This window comes from Chiloscyllium plagiosum, chromosome 5 (genome assembly GCF_004010195.1).
Source record: "Chiloscyllium plagiosum isolate BGI_BamShark_2017 chromosome 5, ASM401019v2, whole genome shotgun sequence".
Taxonomy (NCBI): Eukaryota; Metazoa; Chordata; class Chondrichthyes; order Orectolobiformes; family Hemiscylliidae; genus Chiloscyllium; species Chiloscyllium plagiosum.
In genome coordinates, this window is record NC_057714.1 from 40,255,321 (window position 1) to 40,277,850 (window position 22,530).

Here is a 22,530-nt window from a genome sequence, read left to right on the forward strand (position 1 = left end):
GACCTACCCTTCACAAAACCGTGCTGACTGTCCCTGATCAGATTATTCTTTTCTAGATGGTTATAAATCCCATCTCTTATAACCTTTTCCAACACTTTACCAACAACTGAAGTGAGATTCACTGGTCTGTAATTACCAGGGTTGTCTCTACTACCCTTTTTGAACAAGTGAACCACATTTGCTATCCTCCAGTCCTCAGGCACTATTCCTGTAGACAATGATGATTTGAAGATTAGATTAGATTACATTACAGTGTGGAAACAGGCCCTTCGGCCCAACAAGTCCACACCGACCCGCCGAAGCGCAACCCACCCATACCCCTACATTTACCCCTTACCTAACACTACGGGCAATTTAGCATGGCCAATTCACCTTACCTGCACATATTTGGATTGTGGGAGGAAACCGGAGCACCCAGAGGAAACCCACGCAGACACGGTGAGAACTTGCAAACTCCACACAGACAGTCGCCACTGTGCCACCGTGCCGCCCTAAAGATCAATGCCAAAGGCTCGGCAATCTCTTCCCTTGCTTCCCAGAGGATCCTAGAATAGATCCCATCCTAGGGGACTTGTCTATTTTCACACTCTGCAGTATTTCTAATACCTCTTCCTTGTGAACCTCAATCTCTTCTAGTCTAGATACAAGTATCTGTATCTTCCTCACCAACATTTTCATTTTCTATAGTGAACACTGTCGAAAAATATTTATTTAGTGCTTCCCCTATCTCCTCTGACTCCACACACAACTTCCTACTATTATCCTTGATTGGCCCTAATTTAACTCTCGTCATTCTTTTATTCCTGACATACTTATGGAAAGCTTTAGGGTTAACCCTGATCCTATCCGCCAACAACTTCTCAAGTCTCCTCCTGGCTCTTCTGAGCTCTCTTTTTAGGTCTTTGCTGACTTCCTTGTAACCCTCAAGCGCCCTAACTGAGTTTTCACATTTTGTCCTAACATAAGTCTTCATCTTCTTCTTGTTGTGATCGCTGTCTCCAAAGTGCTCACCTACTTCCAAATCTAACACCTGGCTCGTTACCCAGTACTAAATCTAAAGGGGCTTTGCCCCTTGCAGGCCTGTCTACATACTGTATCAGGAAGCCCTCCTGCACATACTGGACAAAAACTGACCCATCTATAGTTTAAGTCCCCCATGAAAACTATCCTGCCTCTCTCACTCCTATCGAGAATCATCTTTGCTATCCTTGTTTGCTATCCTTGTTTGCTATCTTTGCTTGTTCCTCTGAGCCTCTAATGTAGCCAGTCCTGTCTCCATCATTTCAGGGCACACTGCATGGGCAGCCAATGTCCATAAAAGTTAGCATCAGACACACAGATTAGATTCCCTACAGTATGGAAACAGACCCTTTGGCCCAACAAGTCCACACCAACCCTCTAAAGAGCAGCCCACCCAGATCCATTCTCCTACATTTACCACTGCATAATGCACCTAGCACTGTGGGTAATTTAGCATGGCCAATTTACCTGACCTGCACATCCTTGGACTGTGGGAGGAAACTGGAGCACCTGGAGGAAGCCTGTGCAGACACGGGGAGAATGTGCAAACTCCACACAGACAGTTGCCCGAGGCGGGAATCGAACCTGGGTCCCTGGCGCTGTGATGTGGCAGTGCTAACTGCTGAGCCACCATGCCACCCACACCAGCCTCAATGCATCATCATGGCACATCTCCAGTTCAATACTGCATTTTGGAGCACACTAATACTTTACTTTGCAATGCTTCTGCCAGGCCCGTTTGTGCACAGGAACAGTCACCCATCTCATGCAATAGAGCATGGTGCATCCTGGGGCTCTTTGCTTGCTTTCTTGGTTCTTACTCACTTTGCATCACCTTGGATGTTCACAGCATCTCCATCCTACTCTTCATCATTCGGAACTCTCAGGCTTGCAGTAGTTGTGCCTTGCCTTTTAGCATTGGCACCAAGCCAGACAGTTTGTCATAGTTTCTATAGTGATCAGCCAAAGGCTGGGCATGTTACTCTACAACATTGAGCTACATCAATTCCTCACCTATAGCATGCTCCAGCAGTTTATGCAGCAAGCATAATATGGCAATAAAATCTGTAGGTCTTCCAACCAGATAGCCATGTCTCAAAGTCTTCAATTAAGCCAAAGGGATCTTATGTCAGTCAGGATGTCCAGTCACAGTCAGTCAAGGACATCATCCAATCTCAGTCTCAGGACTTAGACATAGTCAGTTGCTTGGGGCACTCAGATTAGGGATTCCATATTATTACAGACTGGGTAGGCCATAGTCAGTCCTGTGAGTCCAGTGCCACCAGTCCAGGGATTAACTACATAGAGATCAGTCTGAGGTTTGGTCACTCATCTATAAGGATATGGGGTATGAATTCACAGTGGATAGATTGAGGAAACTTACTAAAAGGGTTGGTAGTGGCTAAGCAATGACTAAAAATTAAGGAGTGTATGCATGAATTACAACAATTATTCTTTCCTATCTGGTACAGCAATAATACAGGAAAGGTGACTGAACCATGGCTTAGAAAAGAAATTAAGGATATTATTAGGTAAGAGAGGAGACATATAACATTGCAAGGAAAATTGGCAAGCCTGAAGTCTTGGAGCAGTTTAGAGTTCAACAAAATAGTACAAAAAGATTGACCAAGAGGGGTAGAGTAAGAGAGTAAACTTGCAAGGAACATAAAAACCAATTGTAAGAGCTTCTAAAAATATTTGATGTGCAAAAGATGACCAAAGGTAAAAGTAGGTCCTTACAGTCAGAAATGAAGAAATTATAATGGGGATGAAAGAAATGGGAGCAGAATTGAATACACAACTTTGTTCTCTCATCACAAAAGAGGACACAAATAATTTCCCAGAAATGTTACAGAACCAAGGGTCTAGTTAGAGGTGGGAATTGAAAATAAATCAGTACTCATTTTAAAAAGAAGGTACTGGGGTAATTAATGATGTTAAAATCAGACCAATCCTCAGGCCTGAAAATCTACATCCCAGAGTATTAGAGGAGGCATCCCTTGAAATATTGTACGCAGTCAGTGTCATCTTCCAACTTTCCAAAGACTTTGGAACAGTTCCTACAGATTGGAGGATAACAAATTCCCTATTTAAAAAAGGGAAGAGGGAAAAACAGAAAATTGCAGATCAGTTAGCTGAACATCAGTAGTAGGGAAAATGCTAGAATTTATTCCAAAAGACATGATAACATAACAATTCAAAAGCATTAACAGGATAGACAAAGACAGCATGGATTTTTGAAATAGAAATCATACTGAACTAACTTTATGGAGTTAAAAATCACACAACACCAGGTTATAGTCCAACAGGTTTAATTGGAAGCACACTAGCTTTCAGAGCGACGCTCCTTCGCTCCGAAAGCTAGTGTGCTTCCAATTAAACCTGTTGGACTATAACCTGGTGTTGTGTGATTTTTAACTTTGTACACCCCAGTCCAACACCGGCATCTCCAAATCATAACTTTATGGAGTTTTCTTTTTAGGATATAAGCTGCTTTTCTCTCACATTGAATATAACTTTTTACCAACATGCTTTTTCAAGTAATGCTGCCTTTCTTGGGTGGGTAGGGGATCAAAGCTTCTGTAATCCTACCTGACCTACAATCTCCCACTATACATGGCATATAGTGGTATCTGGTCCACTATGTCAGAGCTTCATGTGAAGATGTTCCATGGCCCTCCTGTTGGGAGTCTTCCATGTCCCACTTTATTGACACTATGCAAAATTGTCATTTGTGAGTCATGCAACTGGTGACTGCTCACATTGTTTCTCATATTCCTCACATAGATTTATTGGAGCCACAAACAATTGATCCAGCCACTGCAGCTGTTATCACTGCTATGGCCAATGTACAATGAAAACAAGCAGGAGGCTGGATGAACACAGCAAGCCAGGCTGCATCAGGAGGTGGAAAAGTCAACATTTCAGGTGTAACCGTTCTTCAGGGTTACACCTGAAACATTGACTTTTCCACTTCTTGATGTTGCCTGGCTTGCTGTGTTCTTCCAGCCTGCTTGTCTACCTTGGATTCCAGCATCTGCTTTTTTTTTGTCTCTACTTAATGTAAAATGAAGGCACTGAGAAATTGAAGAGGAACAAATATGTCAGCAGGTGCAGTAGCAGCAGCAACCTCAAGCAGCTGCTGAACAGCCTCCATTTAAAGAAGCTGCAGTGAAAGGTCCTCCTCTGCATGTGTAGGAGATCCAGAGACCATTGTCCCTGAATTCATTTCCTCCAGATGTTACAGCAGCCTGAGGATGATCCTAGACACAGTCTCAGAGCTGTGATTTTGCTTCAGCAGAACTGATGATCTGAAATCACACTGCCTTGTTTCCCCATGAGGGTAAGGTCGGTACTGCAGCTTGAACAGATTCTGCCAACATAACTGCCTTCCCCTCGGTGTAGAGTTCTATTGACTATTATTGTTACATTGAAAGCTCCATAGCATAATGCAGCTGACTTCATCAATAAATAAAGATTTCATTTGATTAATATTTGCGATCATTGGTACCACATCTTAAAGTACCTTGGAAGTTGCCCTGGTACCTATATCCTTGAAAATTCTCAGGTTTCTACTTAATTTCCAGAACTGCATGTCTTACAAGGACGGATGCTGGAAAACGAGAACTACCTCTGCAATCATGGCTGATGACTCCATTATGTAGCCCCTTGACTGAAGCTGAGTATAGGAACATTGCAGCCCATTTTCCCACCAAAATCACAGTGGAGCAGACAATAAGCTTTCTTAATGATCAGGTTCCAGTGCTTGCATTGGTCTGGTGGGCCTTTGCATTACACTCTGGACAGAGTACGTTACATAATACTAGTATTTTTTTGCTAAATACAACTGGCACAGGCAAAGAGGAAATGTGATATACAATGAAGTGGAGAATGGCAGCAGTCTCCCAAGGAAGAAAATGAGGACATTAAACCGCTTTCAAAGTTCTAAATTTTATATTTCAATTTTTTTTAATGATCATCGCAGCAGGAAGTGAAATGTCCATTTATTTCCATGAGCTGATGTAGGAATTTGATTCCACCTTGCACTGTGATTGTATTGGCAGCTCCACTCTTGTTGCAGGCAGCTACCATTCTAGTGCCAAGCTCTGTTTGTGTGTGAGCTATGCCAGTCACTATGCCAGTGCTTCCCACAATTCCAGTTCTTAACAATTTCAGTGGATTACCCCAACCTGTTAAGCTATTAGGTGAGAAGGGATGAACTGGCTCCCCTTCATTATTCACTCGTGTTCATAATTGGTTACAATAAGATTAATTTAGAAAGGATCCCTTCCCTTGTAGATTTCTTTTTCTCAGATCCCATGAATTTAATGGTTTGTAAAGGGTCAATTTAACCAGGCTTTCTTAAATTATCATAAAGAGTGAGTTTATTAAGTACAAATGCAGGAATAAATAATAACGCAACACATATACACACACAGATCATAAATAAAATTAAGTCCAAAAATATAAAAATTGATTTTCCAAATCAATTTCTGAATTGTTTGTGAAGAGCAGCAATATTGCAGGCTGCAGCCGTTGCAGTAAAAGGTACAGGTGGCATTGCTATTTTAGCAGTTAGCTTCACGATCCTTGGTTTTGCAGTTTATTCGAGATTCTGTAGTTTTGATTCTTTTAACCATAATTGGATACCAGCATTTAAGATGAGGGAACTTCCTTTCATTATTCCTTTTATCTGGTTTATAGCACTTGGAGTCAGAGAGTGCATTTACATGCAAAACAGGAGTAACTAAGCCATAGTTCCTTGACTAACAGTTGAATCCATGCTGGTGCACACAGGAGCATTCAGTCCCATTTCTGCATGCCAGTAGAGTTGAAACTGGCTTTTTAACCCCTGTCCTTGAGTACCCTATATTCCTCAAAGGGTAAAACACAAAATGTGCACAACATCTGCAGGGGTTAGCTTGCTGTTGAACAGAGGGGATTTAGGTCCTTGTTATCTTTGCAGTTGCAAGAGATCATAATCCAACCTGTTTGAAGTTTTTTTGACTCCTTTCCATATAACATCCCATCGGTTGTACACAGAAGATTTTACATCTGCAGGTACTCTGTCTCTGTCTCCTTTTTAAAAAAACACATTGTGGAATTAAAGGCTGAAAATGTCCATAGTATTACAGTGTTCTGACCTATCAGCAATACACCATCCATGGAACTGCCTAGAATTTACTTGGCTGATATTTGGTGAAATTCAACCTGTTGGTCTTTAAGGAGGAAAGGGAAACATTAAAGCACCTTCCTCTGGCCGTTCAATTCTCTCAAGTTGCTGGGAACTGATCTCTCACACCTCCCCCTCCTCAGTAATATCTAATTCCAGAAACTTTCTTCCAATAATTTTGAATTCTATCCTGGAATGATAGGAGCCCAAGTTTGCCCTTCTGCTATTCCCAGATCCTGGGACCCTTTATTGATGTTCCCAAAAAAAAAGAGGTAGCCTCCCAATGGTCCCAGATTCAAAAACTTCCCAGAATTTTCAGAAACCTCCTTTCTACTAGTGTTGGAATTCCTTGCCTGCATTCTCAGTGCTGTTAGGTTCATTCTGCACTGCTGATAGCTTTTTATCCATTATTTTGCATAACACCCACTTTTTAAAGCGCTAGTCCACCTTCTATGATTTACTGGTATCTGGCAGAGCAAAGAAACACATTTGGGCAGAGGAAGAGGTCAGGGTGATAGGATGAAATTGCCACATCTGGAATTAGATCTGAGAAGGAGTGAGAGGGAAAACTGGAGGATTTCAGAAAAACATGTTGTAAAGAAAAGTACATCGCCTACTCTGGGAATATCTTAAGTTGAATTTTGAGCATTTTATTGTTAGCCAAGGGTATTAAGGGATATGGGGGCAAATGTAATTGCACACTTAAATCTTAAATCAGACTTGAACTAATTGAAGGACGGAATATATTCCATGGGCTAAATAGCCTACTCTGGTTCTTACCTTTCTATTTACTTAAGCTGTATGAATTGAACAGTGTAGGAGGTTATCTGCGATTGAAATATTTTCAACTGACAGGTAATAGGAATTAAGTAATATATTGTAAAATATTTATTAACTCGATATTTTCCACAGTAGGAGTTGACGTAAAGACATACGTCTTTTAAATGCTAAATATTTCCAAATGTATTCGGCTACCACCACCACAAGTATTAGTCATTATTTTTGAAATATGGAAAATTCAAATGTTTTGCAAGTTGGAGTATTATGTTGCATGTATTTATAACTGATGAAAATTGAGAAATATGTTACTGTCTCAAGCTAATGGATTGATATGCTCTGAGCCATAAATTCATTATAAAACACTGTCTGTTGCAACTATGTAACAAGTGTTGAATTTTAAAACCTTACAAGGGCCACACCTGCCTGTGGCATGATTATGCTGCTTGATGAATGTAACTGCCATTTAATATTTTGTGACTGTGAATAAAAATGAAATGTTTAGAAGATAAAATTCCAGCAAAGTCATAAAATGAGATTTCACAACATTTTTGCTTATTTTATATTTCTCCCCTCCTTATAAAATCTGCAGTTCATACAATGTTTGTTGGCCAAGATGATGGATAGGTGACATTAGCATTTACCCTTAAATTCACCTCTCTGCCTTCCATGTGCAATTGTTATGCACATGCAACCTTTGTGCTTAACTCACTTCACCGTTCACAAGTCAAAGTACTTTCTCTTTATTCAATCCCTTTTTGGCAATTTGGTCTAATTCCGGAACTAGCTTGTCAGCATGAACACAATAAAATTGCATACGTTGTGGTTTGCACATTACAATTGAAATATGCCACAACATCACCCTTATAGGAACTTGGTCTTAATGACACTAAAGATGTGTGGACCTGATCATAAAAAAGAGATGTTGATGCTTAATATTAATGCTGTTGTATTAAAACAATGTTTATTACAGGCTGAAGAACATCAGTAGATTTAAAGACTTCCTATCTCAACTTCATTTCGTACCAATTCCTGTGTATGCTCTGGGAAACTGGATCCCTGCGATATTCTATGCCTGGAGATGTCAACAGCACAACTGTGGGCTTGCACAAATTGTTTTCACTTCGGCAGGTATAATGAATGGTTTTTGAAGTGAAACATTTTAATGCTTTGTGGTTATTAGATTAGATTACAGTGTGGAAACAGGCCCTTCGGCCCAACAAGTCTACACCGACCCGCCGAAGCGAAACCCACCCATACCCCTACATTTACCCCTTACCTAACACTACAGGCAATTTAGTATGGCCAATTCACCTGACCCTCCACATCTTTGTGATGGTGGGAGGAAACCGGAGCACCCGGAGGAAACCCACGCAGACAAGGGGAGAACGTGCATACTCCACACAGTCAGTCGCCTGAGGCGGGAATTGAACCCGGGTCTCTGACACTGTGAGGCAGCAGTGCTAACCACTGTGCCACCGTGCTGCCCACTGACTGTGCCACCGTGCTGCCCACGGTATCTTATGCACATGAGTCTAATCTTGAACACACTGCCTTTGACCTAATTGATATATATACTTCGCATAGTGTTATTACTGGAAGACAAAATATACAGATATTTAAAACAGTATCAATAAAATAAATGAATGGCATAGCAACATGAAAAATTTCAGCATTGAATGCTAAAAACGTTTGAAGAGAAGATTCTAACCATGATTTTCTAAAAAAGCATTAGAAGGAAATACTGTCAACTGTGTTTGTAGGATGCTAAATGTCATGCCTGTGATCAGGAAAAGAGAAAGCAGAAATTACTTTTTTCTTACCCTCGATAAAGGATTTATGAAATAGTGCATTAAAGGCATTAGTATTTGTCTGTGCTGCAGAGAGAATTCTCATCCTAAGCAATGCCATTAGCACAGATTTTTTATTTTGTGTTTTAAAGTACATTGAATTAAAGTAAATTGAAGTATATTAAAGCTTCCTTTCAAATTTTTTTAACATATCATGTTCCTTTTCTGTTTTGGTAATTTTCTTCTTGGTTGATGTGTAACTTAAATTGTCAAAGTACACACATTTGTAGTTTCACAAAAACTCATTTTCAGCTCTGATTTCCAGCATCTGCAGTCCTCACTTTCTCCTAGTTTCACAAAAAGCAAGGTCACAGAATTGGTAGAGTGTAGAAGGAGGCCATTCAGTCCAACCTTAACTATGCAGTGTGTAGAAAAAGTCTTTATCACCCTTGCTTTATTTGTGTATCAACCTAAATCTATGCCCTCTCATTCTTGGTCCAGCGAGGTGAGTAACAAAAAATAACTTGCAATTGTATATCACCTTTCAAGACTGTAGGATGAACTACACTTTTCACCATTATATTGTTTTTTCAAGTGGAAATATGAGTGAAGTTTCTTGTTGTAAATACAGAAGTCTGTTTATATAGAGCAAGGCCCAACCACAAGAAAATAAATCATCAGCTTTCATTGTGCTATTGGCTGAGAGAAAACTAGCCTCCTTCTGCAACATATAATTTTAATTTTCTATGATAGTCTTGCCAATATTCACATTCTCTTTCCAGATTACCTATGGTTTTATTACAACAATATAATTGCAAATAAATAGTGATTATTTAATATGTAAAATGATGGAGCAGTCTTGAGAGGTGAAATAACCTAGCCCTCCTATTTCATATATTCTTATATAGGGCCTATCTCATGTTAAATCTTTGTAAATTGTATTTTACTCACTTATTTTTGCAAGGCAACAAATCACTGTGCATTTGGACAATGTTGAATGTTTTTCTTTGATGTTTCTTCATGGTGACTTTGAGATTGTGAATTTGAGTTTGGCTGCCAATTATGCAAAAATTATTTGGTTTATGAACGGACCTTTATTTTTCTTATATTGCAAAAACAATAGCTCTTACATGATCAGTATAAAAAAAGAAATCTGAAAATGCATCTGAATTTCTGACATAAGCAGTTCACAATAATATGCATTTATGTTTAATAGTTGAATAACTTATTTATACAGAACCTCCTATTTGGAAGAAATACCTGAATTCCTAGCATAAAAAAAGTCTTTACATCATTAATCAGTGACTGAGACCCAGGATTAATTTAGCCAAGATTTCCTTTCCTATTCAGGAGGTCTAATGATATGACTCACCTTCTGTGAATAGGTCTGAAGTTTAATTTCATTAAATGTGATATATAAATATAAGTTTCTGTTGATGTTGAGCTAATACGCGTCACAAACTAGATTGTATGGATCTATATCACTCTAATACTAAATGTTTTATTGCAGAATTGGAAATGACAGTAGTTGCCAAACGATTGGATGCCAGATATGATTGGATAATGAAAGGCTGGAGTTCACTACCGTATATTCTCAGAGATGGTGGAGATGGCTGTAATATTTCATCTAGAGTAAAAAATGCTGTGGCTTTCGTCTCTGATGAAGGAAACTGTTCATACTTTACAAAGGTATTGCTTAAATGTTGCAGGATAAGGTCCTTCACAGAATTACACAAGTTTTGCAGCATAGAAGGAGGCCATTGGGACATTACTCAGTGTGTCTGTATCTCGTCAGTGTACAGGCCCTTCTGCCCCCGATGTTGTGCCGAGCATTTATCTTAATCTAAGATCAACCTAACCTACACACCCCTCAGTTTACTGCCATCCATGTGCTTGTCCAGCAGTCACTTAAATGTTCCTAATGCATCTGACTCTACGACCACCACTCTCTGCATAAAGAACCCACCTCTGACATCTCCCCCACACCTTCCTCCAATCACCTTAAAATTATGACCCCTCGTCAAGCCATTTCTGCCCTGGGGAAAAGTCTCTGGCTATCTACTCTATCTTTGCCTCTTATTACCTTGTACACCTCTTATCAAGTCACCTCTCTTCCTTCTTCTTTCCAATGTGAAAAGCCCGAGCTCAATCAACCTCTTTTCATAAGACAAAAGCCTTCCAATCCAGGCAGCATCCTGGTAAATCTCCTTTGCACCCTCTCTAAAGCATCTACATCTTCCTATAATGAGGTGACCATTGGCTGTTAAACTCAATACCCCTGTTAATAAAAGCCAAAACACCATACACCTTCTTAACAACTCCAGCAACTTGGGTAGTAACTTTGAGGGATCCATGGACATGGACCCGAAGATCCTGCTGTTCCTCCACACTGCCAAGAATTCTGAATTTAACACTGTATTCAGCATTCAAATTCAACCTTCCAAAAATGAATCACTTTGCATTTATCCAGGTTGAACTCTATCTGCCACTTCTCAGCCCAGCTCTGCATCCTGCCAGTGTCTTGTTGTAGCCTACAATAGACCTCTACACTATGTACAACATCACTGACCTTTGTGTCATTGGCAGACTTACTAAACGACCCTCCACTTCTTAATCCTAGTCATTTATGAAAACTACAAAAAGCAGAGGTCCAAAAACAGATCTCTGCAGGACACCACTGGTCACCAACCTCCGCGTGGAGTACTTTCCATCTTCTGCCACTTGCTGTCTTCTTTCAGCCAGCCAATCCTGTATCCAGACAGCCAAATTTCCATGTATCCCATACCTCCTAACTTTCTGAATGAGCCTACCTTGGGGAACCCTATCAAATACCTTACTGAAATTAATATACACCCAATCTGCTGCTCAACCTTTGTCAACTTGTCTCATCACATCTTCAAAGGACTCAATAAGGTTTGTGAGGCATGAACTGCCCTCACAAAGTCATGCTCACTATCTTGAATCAAACTATATATTATGACCAAGTAGTCATAAATCCTATCTCTCAGAATCCTTTCCAGTACCTTGCTTACCACAGACATATTCATGATGTGATTGTTATTACTAAAGATCAGCAGTGATGATTGTAAATATATTGGAGGGGTGCTGCAGTGGATATGCCCAGTTTTATATACAAAACAGATTAAATTGTTTAGAAAAACACAGATTTTTAAAGTTTTATTTTTTCAGGAAACATGAGCATCACTGGCTAGATCAGCATTTCTGGATTTTTTTTGCCTTTGAGAAGCTACCTTATTCCATTGTAGTATTAAAAGCCATGTACTCAGAGCATTAGCGGTTCTGGATTACTTGGCTAGTGACATTACCACTATACCATTGCCCTCCCATGATAAAAAGACACACCTAATGGGAAAAATCATTGTCATAATGTAAAGTACAGAAAGGGAAATGATGAAGTTTGTACAGGCCCCGCCAAAATTCGGGGAAATAAGATGTTCCTTTGGCATGTTTCATTCAGTCTGGAAACGGGATTAGTTTGCCACTACATGATGCCCATTTGCAATCTAGCTTGTCACTAAACAAAGTCACAGCAAATTATATCACAGCATCCTTCCAAGTCAATGGTTTGAGTTAATTGCTTACGGTATTGAGTTGTCTGTATGATCTGAGGTACAGAGCATCCTCAGCTGGGTTCTATTATCTAAAGGAATCTAGTTAAGTGATCAGTAGAGTTCCTTACCAGCGGGGTTCATTGTCCAAAGTGATGAGTTGAATTGATTGGTCCTCACCTACCTGTATTATGTCTCAATGTCTGGGAGTAAATGAGGGGATGGGCCATTTAACTTGTTTAAACTGATTGCTCTGGTGACTCATTTCCAGATAACTTTGGAGTTTGCAAAGTGAAGTCACTTAAATATTTTGCCAAGTTAAGAACTGCTGTTGATGCTACTTAAAAGTAACATTGTTGGTGTTTTAAAATCTATTATATGATTTCAGTCCATTCCAGAAAGTCATTGTTTTGATTAAAAACAGGGTTTTTATCACTGTATAGTACATTATGCAGAACACGTGTACATTATAAATGACCAAGGGTAAAAAGAGGCAGGAGGCTCTGAAAAATGTTCAGCAGAATTTTCTACATAAGCATATTTCAGGCCTAACATGGAAAGAGGCATTGGAGGATTTGGTTCTAATGAATGAGATAGGTCAAGGGGATCAGGTATAGTAAGGCAACATCAAATGAACCACGATCATAGCTAACCTAAACCTAACACTGCGGAAAAGGAGAAGGAGCAATCCGGAGTAAAGATAATAACTTGGCGGTGGCGGTGGGCTGGGGTGAGGGGTGGAGGTATTTTCAGAGGGATGGATCTGGCCCAGCTAAATTGAAAACCCAGTTCAAAATTGTACACATTTCTCTGTACATATGCAGTGCTACATTTGTGTGTGACATCACACATTACATGACGACATTCATGTTTTCAACCATGTGCATGCATGTTCCTGGATGAGCCTACATGCGTAGTTGCCTGCAGTTCCTGGTGTCAGCAAATACTGCCAAATTGAAAACAAAGATTGATAAACAAAACTGTATTGGCTGCCTTAAAGAGGAGTTAGTGTGGCTACTGTTAAAGTGCATTCATACAAGGAGGGAAGGTGGGACGGAAGAAGCCAGAGTTTCCTGGTGGTGAAAGAAATGTAGAGTGGACTGAAGCAAAAAATGGCAAGTATCATAGATTACAATATAAAGTGAAAAACAGGTCAAATGCTTGAAATTCAATGATGAAAAGAAATAACAGGAAATAAGAGAAGCAACAAAAAGACTGTCAGGTAACATAAAAGGGAATCCAGAAGTGTCTTGTAAGCATATAAATAGTAAAAGATAAGTGAAAAGAGGAGTGCAAATGATTAAAAACCAACAATAGGATTTAGGCATAGAAACCAAGGACCTGAATTAGGTACTAAATTGATACTTTGCATCTGTCTTTAGCATTGATCAAAATGCTACCAAAGTCAAAGAAAGAAGAGGTAGTTAAGACACTGAATAAGAATCAAGAGAATTACAGATGTCAGAGACAAAAATAACAATTGCTGGAAAAGCTCAGCAGGTCTGGCAGCACCTGCGGAGAGAAATCAGTATTAACATTTCGGGTCGAGTGATCCTTCCTCAGTTTCTACTTTTGTGTCCGCAGTTGAGACCTTGCATCGATTAAAATTCTTAAGGAAGACGTAGTACAAAGACTGGCTGTATTAAAATAGCTAAGCCAGCAGGATTGAACTGAATCAGATGCATTTGAGGATACCGAGGTCATGGCTGTGGTCTTCCAAGCATCCTTTGGTGCAAGACTGATGCCTGAGGAGGATTACAAATGATATATTTTCAATGAAAAAAAGGTGCATGGATAACCTAACATCTACAGGCTAGTTATTTTAATTTCAGTGTATGAAAGCATTTAGAAGTAATGACACAACACCAGGTTATAGTCCAGCAGGTTTATTTGGAAGCACTAGCTTTCAGAGCACTGCTCCTTCATCAGGTAGCTACTGTGTAAATCTTAAAAGTTCAAATGTAGAAAGTAGACTCTCTTGACTACCTGGTCTATTTTCCTAACATTCCAAACACCCTCTCCCATTCCCAAGATAAACACAGAGAACACTGGAAAAATTCAGTAAGTCTGGCAGCATCTTTTCTTTTATTAAGTCACAGGATGTGGGCAATACTGGTAAGCCCAACGTTTATTGTCCGATTCCTTAATTGTCAAGAGCACAGTTAAGAGTCAATCACATTGCTGTGGGTCTGGACTTACATGTAGGTCAGACCAGGTCAGGATGGCAGTTTCCTTCACTAAAGGATATTAGTGAACCAGCTGGGCTTCCCTCACAACAATGCTAGATGTTTAAAACTAGGTTTTTAAAAATTGAATTCAAATTCTACCATCTGCCATGGTGGGAATTGAACCTGCTCCACAGAACATTACCTGGGTCTCTGGATTAATAACACATCAGCCTCCGCTGTGGAGAGAGAAACAGAATTAGGTCTTGAATCCGGTGTTATGTTTCTTAGGATCTGAAGAAAAATCATATCAGACTTGAAGCATAGATTCAGTTTCCCTCTCCCGAGATGCTGCGAGACCTGCTGAATTTCTACCATCTGCCAAATATCCAGCATTCACAATGTTTTGCCTTTACCTAGGGGGATTCTGACTTCGAGGCATTCAGTTACAAACCTGCAGATGGTAGCTTCATACCATTGGCTCCTCAGCCAAGCACATAAACCATATGTCTGAACTTGCAGCTGCTTTCGGACAGAGAAGGATTACTAATGTAGCAGCACATCATGAGTAGGGCAAATCTAATTTGTCTCACAACACTCTTTATTTTGCTGAGATGCTTGCTCATTCTAAAGCCAAAATTGTAAGCCCTGACCTTTCACCCCACCCACTCCACTGTCTAGGGCTACAAACATTAATTCCAGTCTAAACAGCTATTCATTTTGAAGTTCTTTAAGTTGAATATATTGTATTTGTGATTGTGTGGGATTATATTAGGGAGACAAAATGAAGATTGGCTGATTTTTTGATTGAACCTGTTTGTTCAGTTAGAAAACACGACTTTGAACTTCAGGCTGCTTGTCATTTTAATTGTCTGTCCCATTCCATTCTAATCTCTTTGTCTTTGGCCTCCTGCACTGTTCCAATGCAGCTCAGCATAAGCTTCAAAATAAGCATCTTTTGATCAGGAACTTTATAGCTTCCTGACCTCAATATTGAATTCAACAATTTCAACTCTTAACCACTACTCCCATTTTGATTTTGGTAACAAGTCATGGTAATGATTCTATCGTTCCTGTTTTTCTATCCTATCAGAGAGTTACCCTTTTTTCTTTCCTCCCCTCCATTTCCGTTTGCCTGTGCTTGTTTAAAACCTGTAATATCGATAATAAGTTCTAATTTTGACAGAATGTCACTGGAATCTTTAAACTGTTTCTTTCTGCACAGAAACTGCCTGAACTGCATTTCTGTTCATATTTTATACTTTCAGCATCTGGATTACCTTATGTTTATTGTTGATTTTAGGCAGATTTCTATCTATCTGTATATTGTTGATTTTGGGTAGATCTTCTGCATAAAAGTTATTTTTTGTCTGTTTCTTTGCAGGTCAGCAATATGGCAAATTCTGAAGCACTAGGAGTCCTAGTTTATGTAAGGCCTGGCAGGCCACTGCAGGATATGAACTGTAGGAGAGAAGAATGTCTCACCATTATCAACATACCGGCCTCAATAATGCATTATCAGAAGGATGTGATTAAAGCATTAAGGTCAGCTTTCAATTAAAATTTTCCTCATCTTTGTGCGGTGGGTTAGAAGTACAATGATTCGGTATGGTGGCTGATCTTATGTAATGGTTGCAGGTGTTTTGTTGGACCATTTTATAATCAGATCCTCTCAGGACTCATTTCAGTTAGTTTTATTTTATGTATGTTCTGCCAAACTAAAAATATGTTGCCAATTTTGCCTCGTATTGCACTGTTTAATAGATCCTAAAATCATGCCAAGCAGTTATTACTTCTGAAAAATAAACCCACAAATCAAAATTAAGCTTTTGAAACTGTGATGCTGTTTGATGACAGAAAGATAGCTGAATTCATTTCAAGGATTGTTTAACTTCTCCAGAATCTTTGTACCTGGAGAATGAATACCAATTGACTTTATAGCTTCCTCAGTCAATAAATGAGTTCAATAATTTCAAATCTTAACCACTGCTCCCATTTTGTTTTTGGCAAAATATAGTCAAGCTATTAGTCTTGCAATTAGCATTATATAATCAAGTTATTAGTATTGCGATTAAGGACGGCTTTTGAGTTGATGCAAATATGGAGCTAATCCCCCATTTTCTTTCAATGGGTCTCTGTGTAAAAGTGGAACCAAGTCTGTGATGTGAGACTTGAACCCACAACCACCGAACTCGGTAAGCATGCTACTGGCACAGCCACATTTGACTGGCTGCATAAGCTGAATGCAAAAACTAAAAGAATGCTATTCTCTAACCCAAGTCTCCCATAAAGGATGTCCATTATTTGTCCTGCATGTAAGTATCAAATCCTAACACTTACCTTTTAATATTCTGTCAGAAGACTGTTCAGCTTTTCAGGCATGCACTGAAGATACAGCAAAGAAACTTGTGGTTGGCAGTGGGGTGTTGTCATGATCAAAACACACATGCGCACATGGATCGTGGTGTTCATGTTTTATAGTGCCATCCGGAATGTTTGGGAACAAACATTTGTTATAAAAATATCTTTGGATTTCATTAGCCAAAACATTTTTATGCACTCTCTTTGATTTCTAACTTCCTTTTTAATTTAACTCCTGCATTTCTTATACTCCTGTAGGTTTTCAGAATATTGCACCTTCACAGGACATTGGAAAGCATCAATATCATGACGCATACAATTTCTGTGTCAGAAGGGGAAATTGAACAGATAATTGGTACATGTTCGGCGGCATGGTGGCTCAGTGGTTAGCATTGCACCTCACAGTGCCAGGGACCTGGGTTTGATTCCATCCTCAGGTTACTGTGTGTGTGGAGTTTACACATTTCTCTCCATGTCTGTGTGAGTTTTTTCTGGGTGCTCTGGTTTCCTCCCACAGTCCAAAGATGTACAGGTTAGGGTGCATTGGCCATGTTGAATTGCCCATAGTGTCCAGGGATGTATAGGCTAGGTGGGTTAGACATGGGAAATGCAGAGTTACAGGGACAGGGTAGGAGGTGGGTCTGGGTGTGGTGCTCTTGGCGAGAGTTGGTATGGACTCAATGGTCCAAATGGCCTGCTTCCAGTCTGTAGGGAGTCTATGCTTTAGGAGCATGAAGTGATTGAGAGACATTCCCCAGTACAGGTCTGCCAAAATCTCTTGTTTCATGATTACTTCAAGATGTAAAATCTTCCCTTACACATTAGCTTCATGAGGGTCAAGGTAGAAGAATGGATAGAAGGAGGAGCAGCCATAGCATCAACACAATGCAGAGGATAATCCAGCATAATGGCAAAATATTTCCGCATTCTTGCATCTGAAGTCTTCTTTTGACAACTAAATTACTTTGAGCCATCTTGTTCCATCTGTCTCCATTCAATGCTCTATATGGGGCAAGGCAAGGAAATAGATTTCCATGAACAACCACTGATAACCAGATCTGTTTAGCACTCTTTCTTGATCAACCCACATTCCCCTTGTTAAAATGCCTTAATGTACAGAGCTGCAAGACCAAGTGTGCCCGGAACTGGTTAATATCTGGGTAAACAGAGATATTAATCTTATAGGTGAAAAACTGTTCGAGTTTAATCACATAAATCAAGTATGTTTGGAAATGTTTACTTAGCACTTCTTAAGTTGAAATCCTTTAAGAATTTGTTTTTTTTTCTTATAGAAAACAATTATCATATTGAAAGTATACTTTGTATTAGAAAGAATGAGTCAGTGAGGAGCTGCATATATCTTAAAAAGTCAGTTTCAAAGTAAACAGACATTTAACCAATTGTGAAGCCATTGAATTTGATTTACAAGTACCACAATATCATAAATGCTTTTATGAGTGGATGTATTATGACATCCCTGTAGATGGTTGTTCAAGGTTGCACTCTGTTTGTATCTTAATGATACTGCTGGGTGTCCTCAAAAGTGTGCTTTTAGCTGGCACTTTCCACAGAATGACTAATTGCCACTCTGAAAGATGAAGATTGTAAAATTGATGTTATTGTTTGATGGATGAGCTGTACAAACCTTAAAAAGACGCATCAAAGGTTGTAGACAGTACTTCACTGTGATGGTACTCAGATTGGAAGTGATGTACTGTGGCTGATATTCATCTTTAAAATTGTACAGTAGGCTAATTGTCTCCATCAGTGCCAGATAGTCACGAAAAGCTCAACACTGCAAATAGCCTAGAGAAGTGTAGAAAATACAGGAATCAAGTTTAAAAAATAAAGACATCAAAGAGACAGCATGAAAAAATATTAGCAAGCAAGATAAAGGAAAATCCAAAGATATTTTACCAATGTATAAGGAAAAAGTGGGACCTATCAGAGATGAAGGAAGGAACTTGTGTCCACAAAGGAAAGGGATGATGTGGATATAGTAATCCAAGAGAAACAGTGTGAAATATTGGACAAGATAATCATAATGAGAGAGGAAGTGTTGGAAAAGTTGGAATCCTTGAAAGTGGATAAGTTCCTGAGGGCCAGATGGATTGTTCCCTAGGATAATGAAGCAGGGAAGAGAGGAAGTAACAGATGCACTGAGGATGATTTTCCAATTTTCAATAGATATAGATGAGGTGCTGGAGCACCGGAGAAATGCAAATGTAGTTCCGTTATTTAAAAGGGGTATAAAGGAAATGCCAAATAATTATAGGTCAGATAGTCTGTGGAGGGTAGAGTGCTGCAATCAATCCTGAGAGACTGGATAAACTGTCACTAAGAAGGGCATAGATTAGTCAGGGATTGTTAGCATGGCATTGTTAAGGGATGGTCATGACTTACAGATTTGACTGAATTGTTTGAAGAAGTGACAAGGAGGATTGATGAGGTTAGTGCAATGGATATTGTCTGCATAGATGTTAGTAAGATATTTAGTATGCCACTATATCTTATTTAGTAAGATATTTAGTATAGTGGATTTGTCAAAAAAGTAAATGCTCATGGGATACAGGATAAAATGTCAAATTGGATTCAAAGGTGGCTTAGAAACAGCAAACAAAGCATTATGGTTGATGGTTTCCCTTGTGAAAGAAAGCTGTTTCAACTGGTATTCCTCAGGGCTCAGTGTTGGTCTCCTGCAGTTGGTTTTATACATTAACTATTTGGACTTGAACATGCAGTCACAACATGGAAATTTGCAGACGACTCAAAAATTAGTGGATGTGTAGAAGATAGATTATGCTCCAAAATGATGTTAGATGGTTTGGTGGAGTGTGCAGGAAAATATCAGATGGGGTTCAACCATGATAAGTGTGATGTAATGCATTTAGAGAGGTCAAACAGTGAAGGCACACACAATAACTGGGAATATACTGAGAGGGGTAGATTAAATAACAGATCTTGGTGGACAAGTTTATAGGTCCCTAAAGGTAGCAGTACAGGTAGATATGGTTGTAAAAAATGCATATTGAATGCTTTCATTCATTGGCAGAGGTATAGAATATCAAAGTAGGGATGTAATGATGAACCTGTATAAGACAATGGTGAGGCCACAACTGGAGTATTGTGTGCCATTCTAATCATCATTTTATAGGAAAGACATAATTGCTCTGGGGAGAGTGTAGAGAAGAATATTGCCAGAGCTAGAGAATTGTAGCTACGAGGAGAGATCAGAGAGTTTGGAGTTGTTTTCCTCTGATCAGAGAAGGCTGAGGGGTGATATGATGGCGATATACAAAATTGTGTGGGATGGAGATAGGGTAGACAAGAGGAACCCTTGCCCTTGGCAGAGAATTCAAAATCCAGGAGTCATAGATTAAAGCTAAATGGCAGAAAGACTAGATGGGAAATGAGGTAAGACGTTTTTATGCAGAGAATGATGGGTGTCTAGAGTTCACTGCTTGAGTTGGTGGTGGAGTCAGAGACCCTAAATTCTTTTTAAAAATACCTGGCTCTGCACCTTAAGTGCTGTATGCTGCAGGGCTAAGGAATGTGTACAGGAAGGTGGGATTAAAAAGGGCATCTGGGTGTCTTTGGGTTCGCATGGACAAGATGGACCAAATGGCCCTCTTTTCTGCTGTCTTGTTTCTATGGTTCTATGGAGACTGTTGAGAAAATTTAAGAGCTGTATTATTTTCTCATCATTGACTATTAAGAATAACTAGCTGAAAATGTGTTGCTGGAAAAGCGCAGCAGGTCAGGCAGCATCCAAGGAACAGGAGAATCGACATTTTGGGCATAAGCCCCTATTAAGAATAACTAGTCCCTTTTAAAGTTATTGCAAATATTCTTGCCTTGTTAATAACATCTAAGCCAGGCTGAAAGAAATGTATTGAAGATGATTAAAATAGTTGATATAAGTGAATGTGCTCCAGAATAATCGTTCTTGCTTATGACATCTGTGACAGTATTGTGTCTTTAAGAGAGATATGCTCTGTACTGTTTCCCTGGCAGAGGGAGTTGCCACAATGGTGCTGAAATATGTTCTTGAGTTAGGTTTGCAAAATAGCTTCTGAGTTCTCACTGGATTTTTATTTTGAATGAGATGAAGGAATTATAAGTGGGCAGGGTCAGGTCTTACACAGACCCAGGAAGATCTTTAGTTTTGCTTTCAGTTAGTGAGACGATTTCTAGTGGCTGCTGAGCAAAAAGCTTGAGTTCCTGGCTGCTAGTGAGAAGTCTTAGACAGTGAGGCTTCCTCTTAAAAATCAAAAGGGACAAATTGTTTCTTTCTTCTGGACTGGAGAGGGACAGCACGTGAGAACCATAACTGAGTTGCTATATTGCATTTTTGACAATTGGAATGTTGATGGGATGGCTGCCTATATTGGAACAGTTGATGATTATTGGTTAAATAATACATTCTCTTATTAAGTATTTCAACAGAGCTAAAATTATGCTAGAAAAGCACAGCAGGTCATGATTCCTGATGAAGGGGTCTTGCCCGAAACGTTGATTCTCCTGCTCTTCGGCTGCTGCCTGACCTGCTGTGCTTATCCAGCACCACACTCTCAACTCTGATCTCCAACATCTGCAGTCCTCACTTTCTCCTCCAGAGTTAAAGTTATATTAACTCTTTTTTTGTGCTTTGATTGTGTTGTAAGAATAAAGTATGTTTTGATTAAAGTCTCATTGTGGACCAATTGAATCAGATCTGGAACACCTTACAATTTTAGTTAATATATATATTTGTTAGAGTCTAGGCTATCTCCTTACAATACTTTGGAGAGAGGTTCTGGTCTGGTCCGTACTCATCATTTGCATTAATGTTCTACAAAGTTCCACTTAATGATGAAATATTGATGCCATGCTCTGTCAAAGCAACCTTGATATCAAGGGCAGCTATCCCCACTTTGCTTCTAAACTTCAATTCTTTTATCCATGTCTGGAGCTAGGATGTAATGAGATCAGCAGCTATATGTCCCCAATAGAACTCAAACTGTGCGTTAGTGAGCTGGGAATAATTTTGCAAGTATCTGATAATAGTCAATGACTCCTTCCATCATTTACTTGATTGAGACTGGATTAATAGGGTAGTAAAGACTTGGATTAAATTTGCCCTGCTCTTTGTAACTGGGGAATTTTCCATGTTGTGGGATGAGTGTTAGTGTTGTAGCTGTAATGGGGCAGCTTATTAGATATGCAACTATTTCTGATGCACCAGTCTTAACTACAATTATTGCTATGTCACACAGGCCCAGAGCTTATGTCAATATCCAGTGTCTTCAGACATTTCTTGATATCACATGGTATATTTGAATCCAACTTCAGCTAGCATTGCCAAATGGATGATCCATCTTGGCCTTGCCCCTGCAGTTCCCAGCTTCACCGAAACCAGTTTTTCACCAACTTGATTCACTCCGTGTGCTATCAGCTCAATCATCATCAAAATGGTGAAAGGAGTCAGTGACTGGATTAACAAGCAAAACTGGAGTCAATGTTGGAGGTCATTCATCTCAACTCCAGGACGTCAAGCTGATGATGAGTCTGAAATTAAATGTATCACACTTGACAACAGCCATGCATCTATTATGCAGAATACATATCTGTCCACTATAATAGACAGTACCACAGATTGAAGCTATACAATTACATCCACCACTGGGTAAATATAA

The 22,530-nt window shown here is 39.4% G+C and overlaps 1 protein-coding gene across 1 annotated transcript in view; it reads left to right on the forward strand.

Moving 5' to 3' along the window:
• si:dkey-256h2.1 (uncharacterized protein LOC337520 homolog) overlaps nt 1-22,530 on the forward strand; it is a 246,928-nt gene that overhangs the window by 18,045 nt on the left and 206,353 nt on the right. The window contains exons 2-4 of the mRNA XM_043689893.1: nt 7,944-8,101; nt 10,271-10,449; nt 15,879-16,039. Of these exons, the coding sequence (XP_043545828.1) occupies nt 7,944-8,101; nt 10,271-10,449; nt 15,879-16,039 (498 nt within the window). The remainder of the gene's footprint in view (nt 1-7,943; nt 8,102-10,270; nt 10,450-15,878; nt 16,040-22,530) is intronic.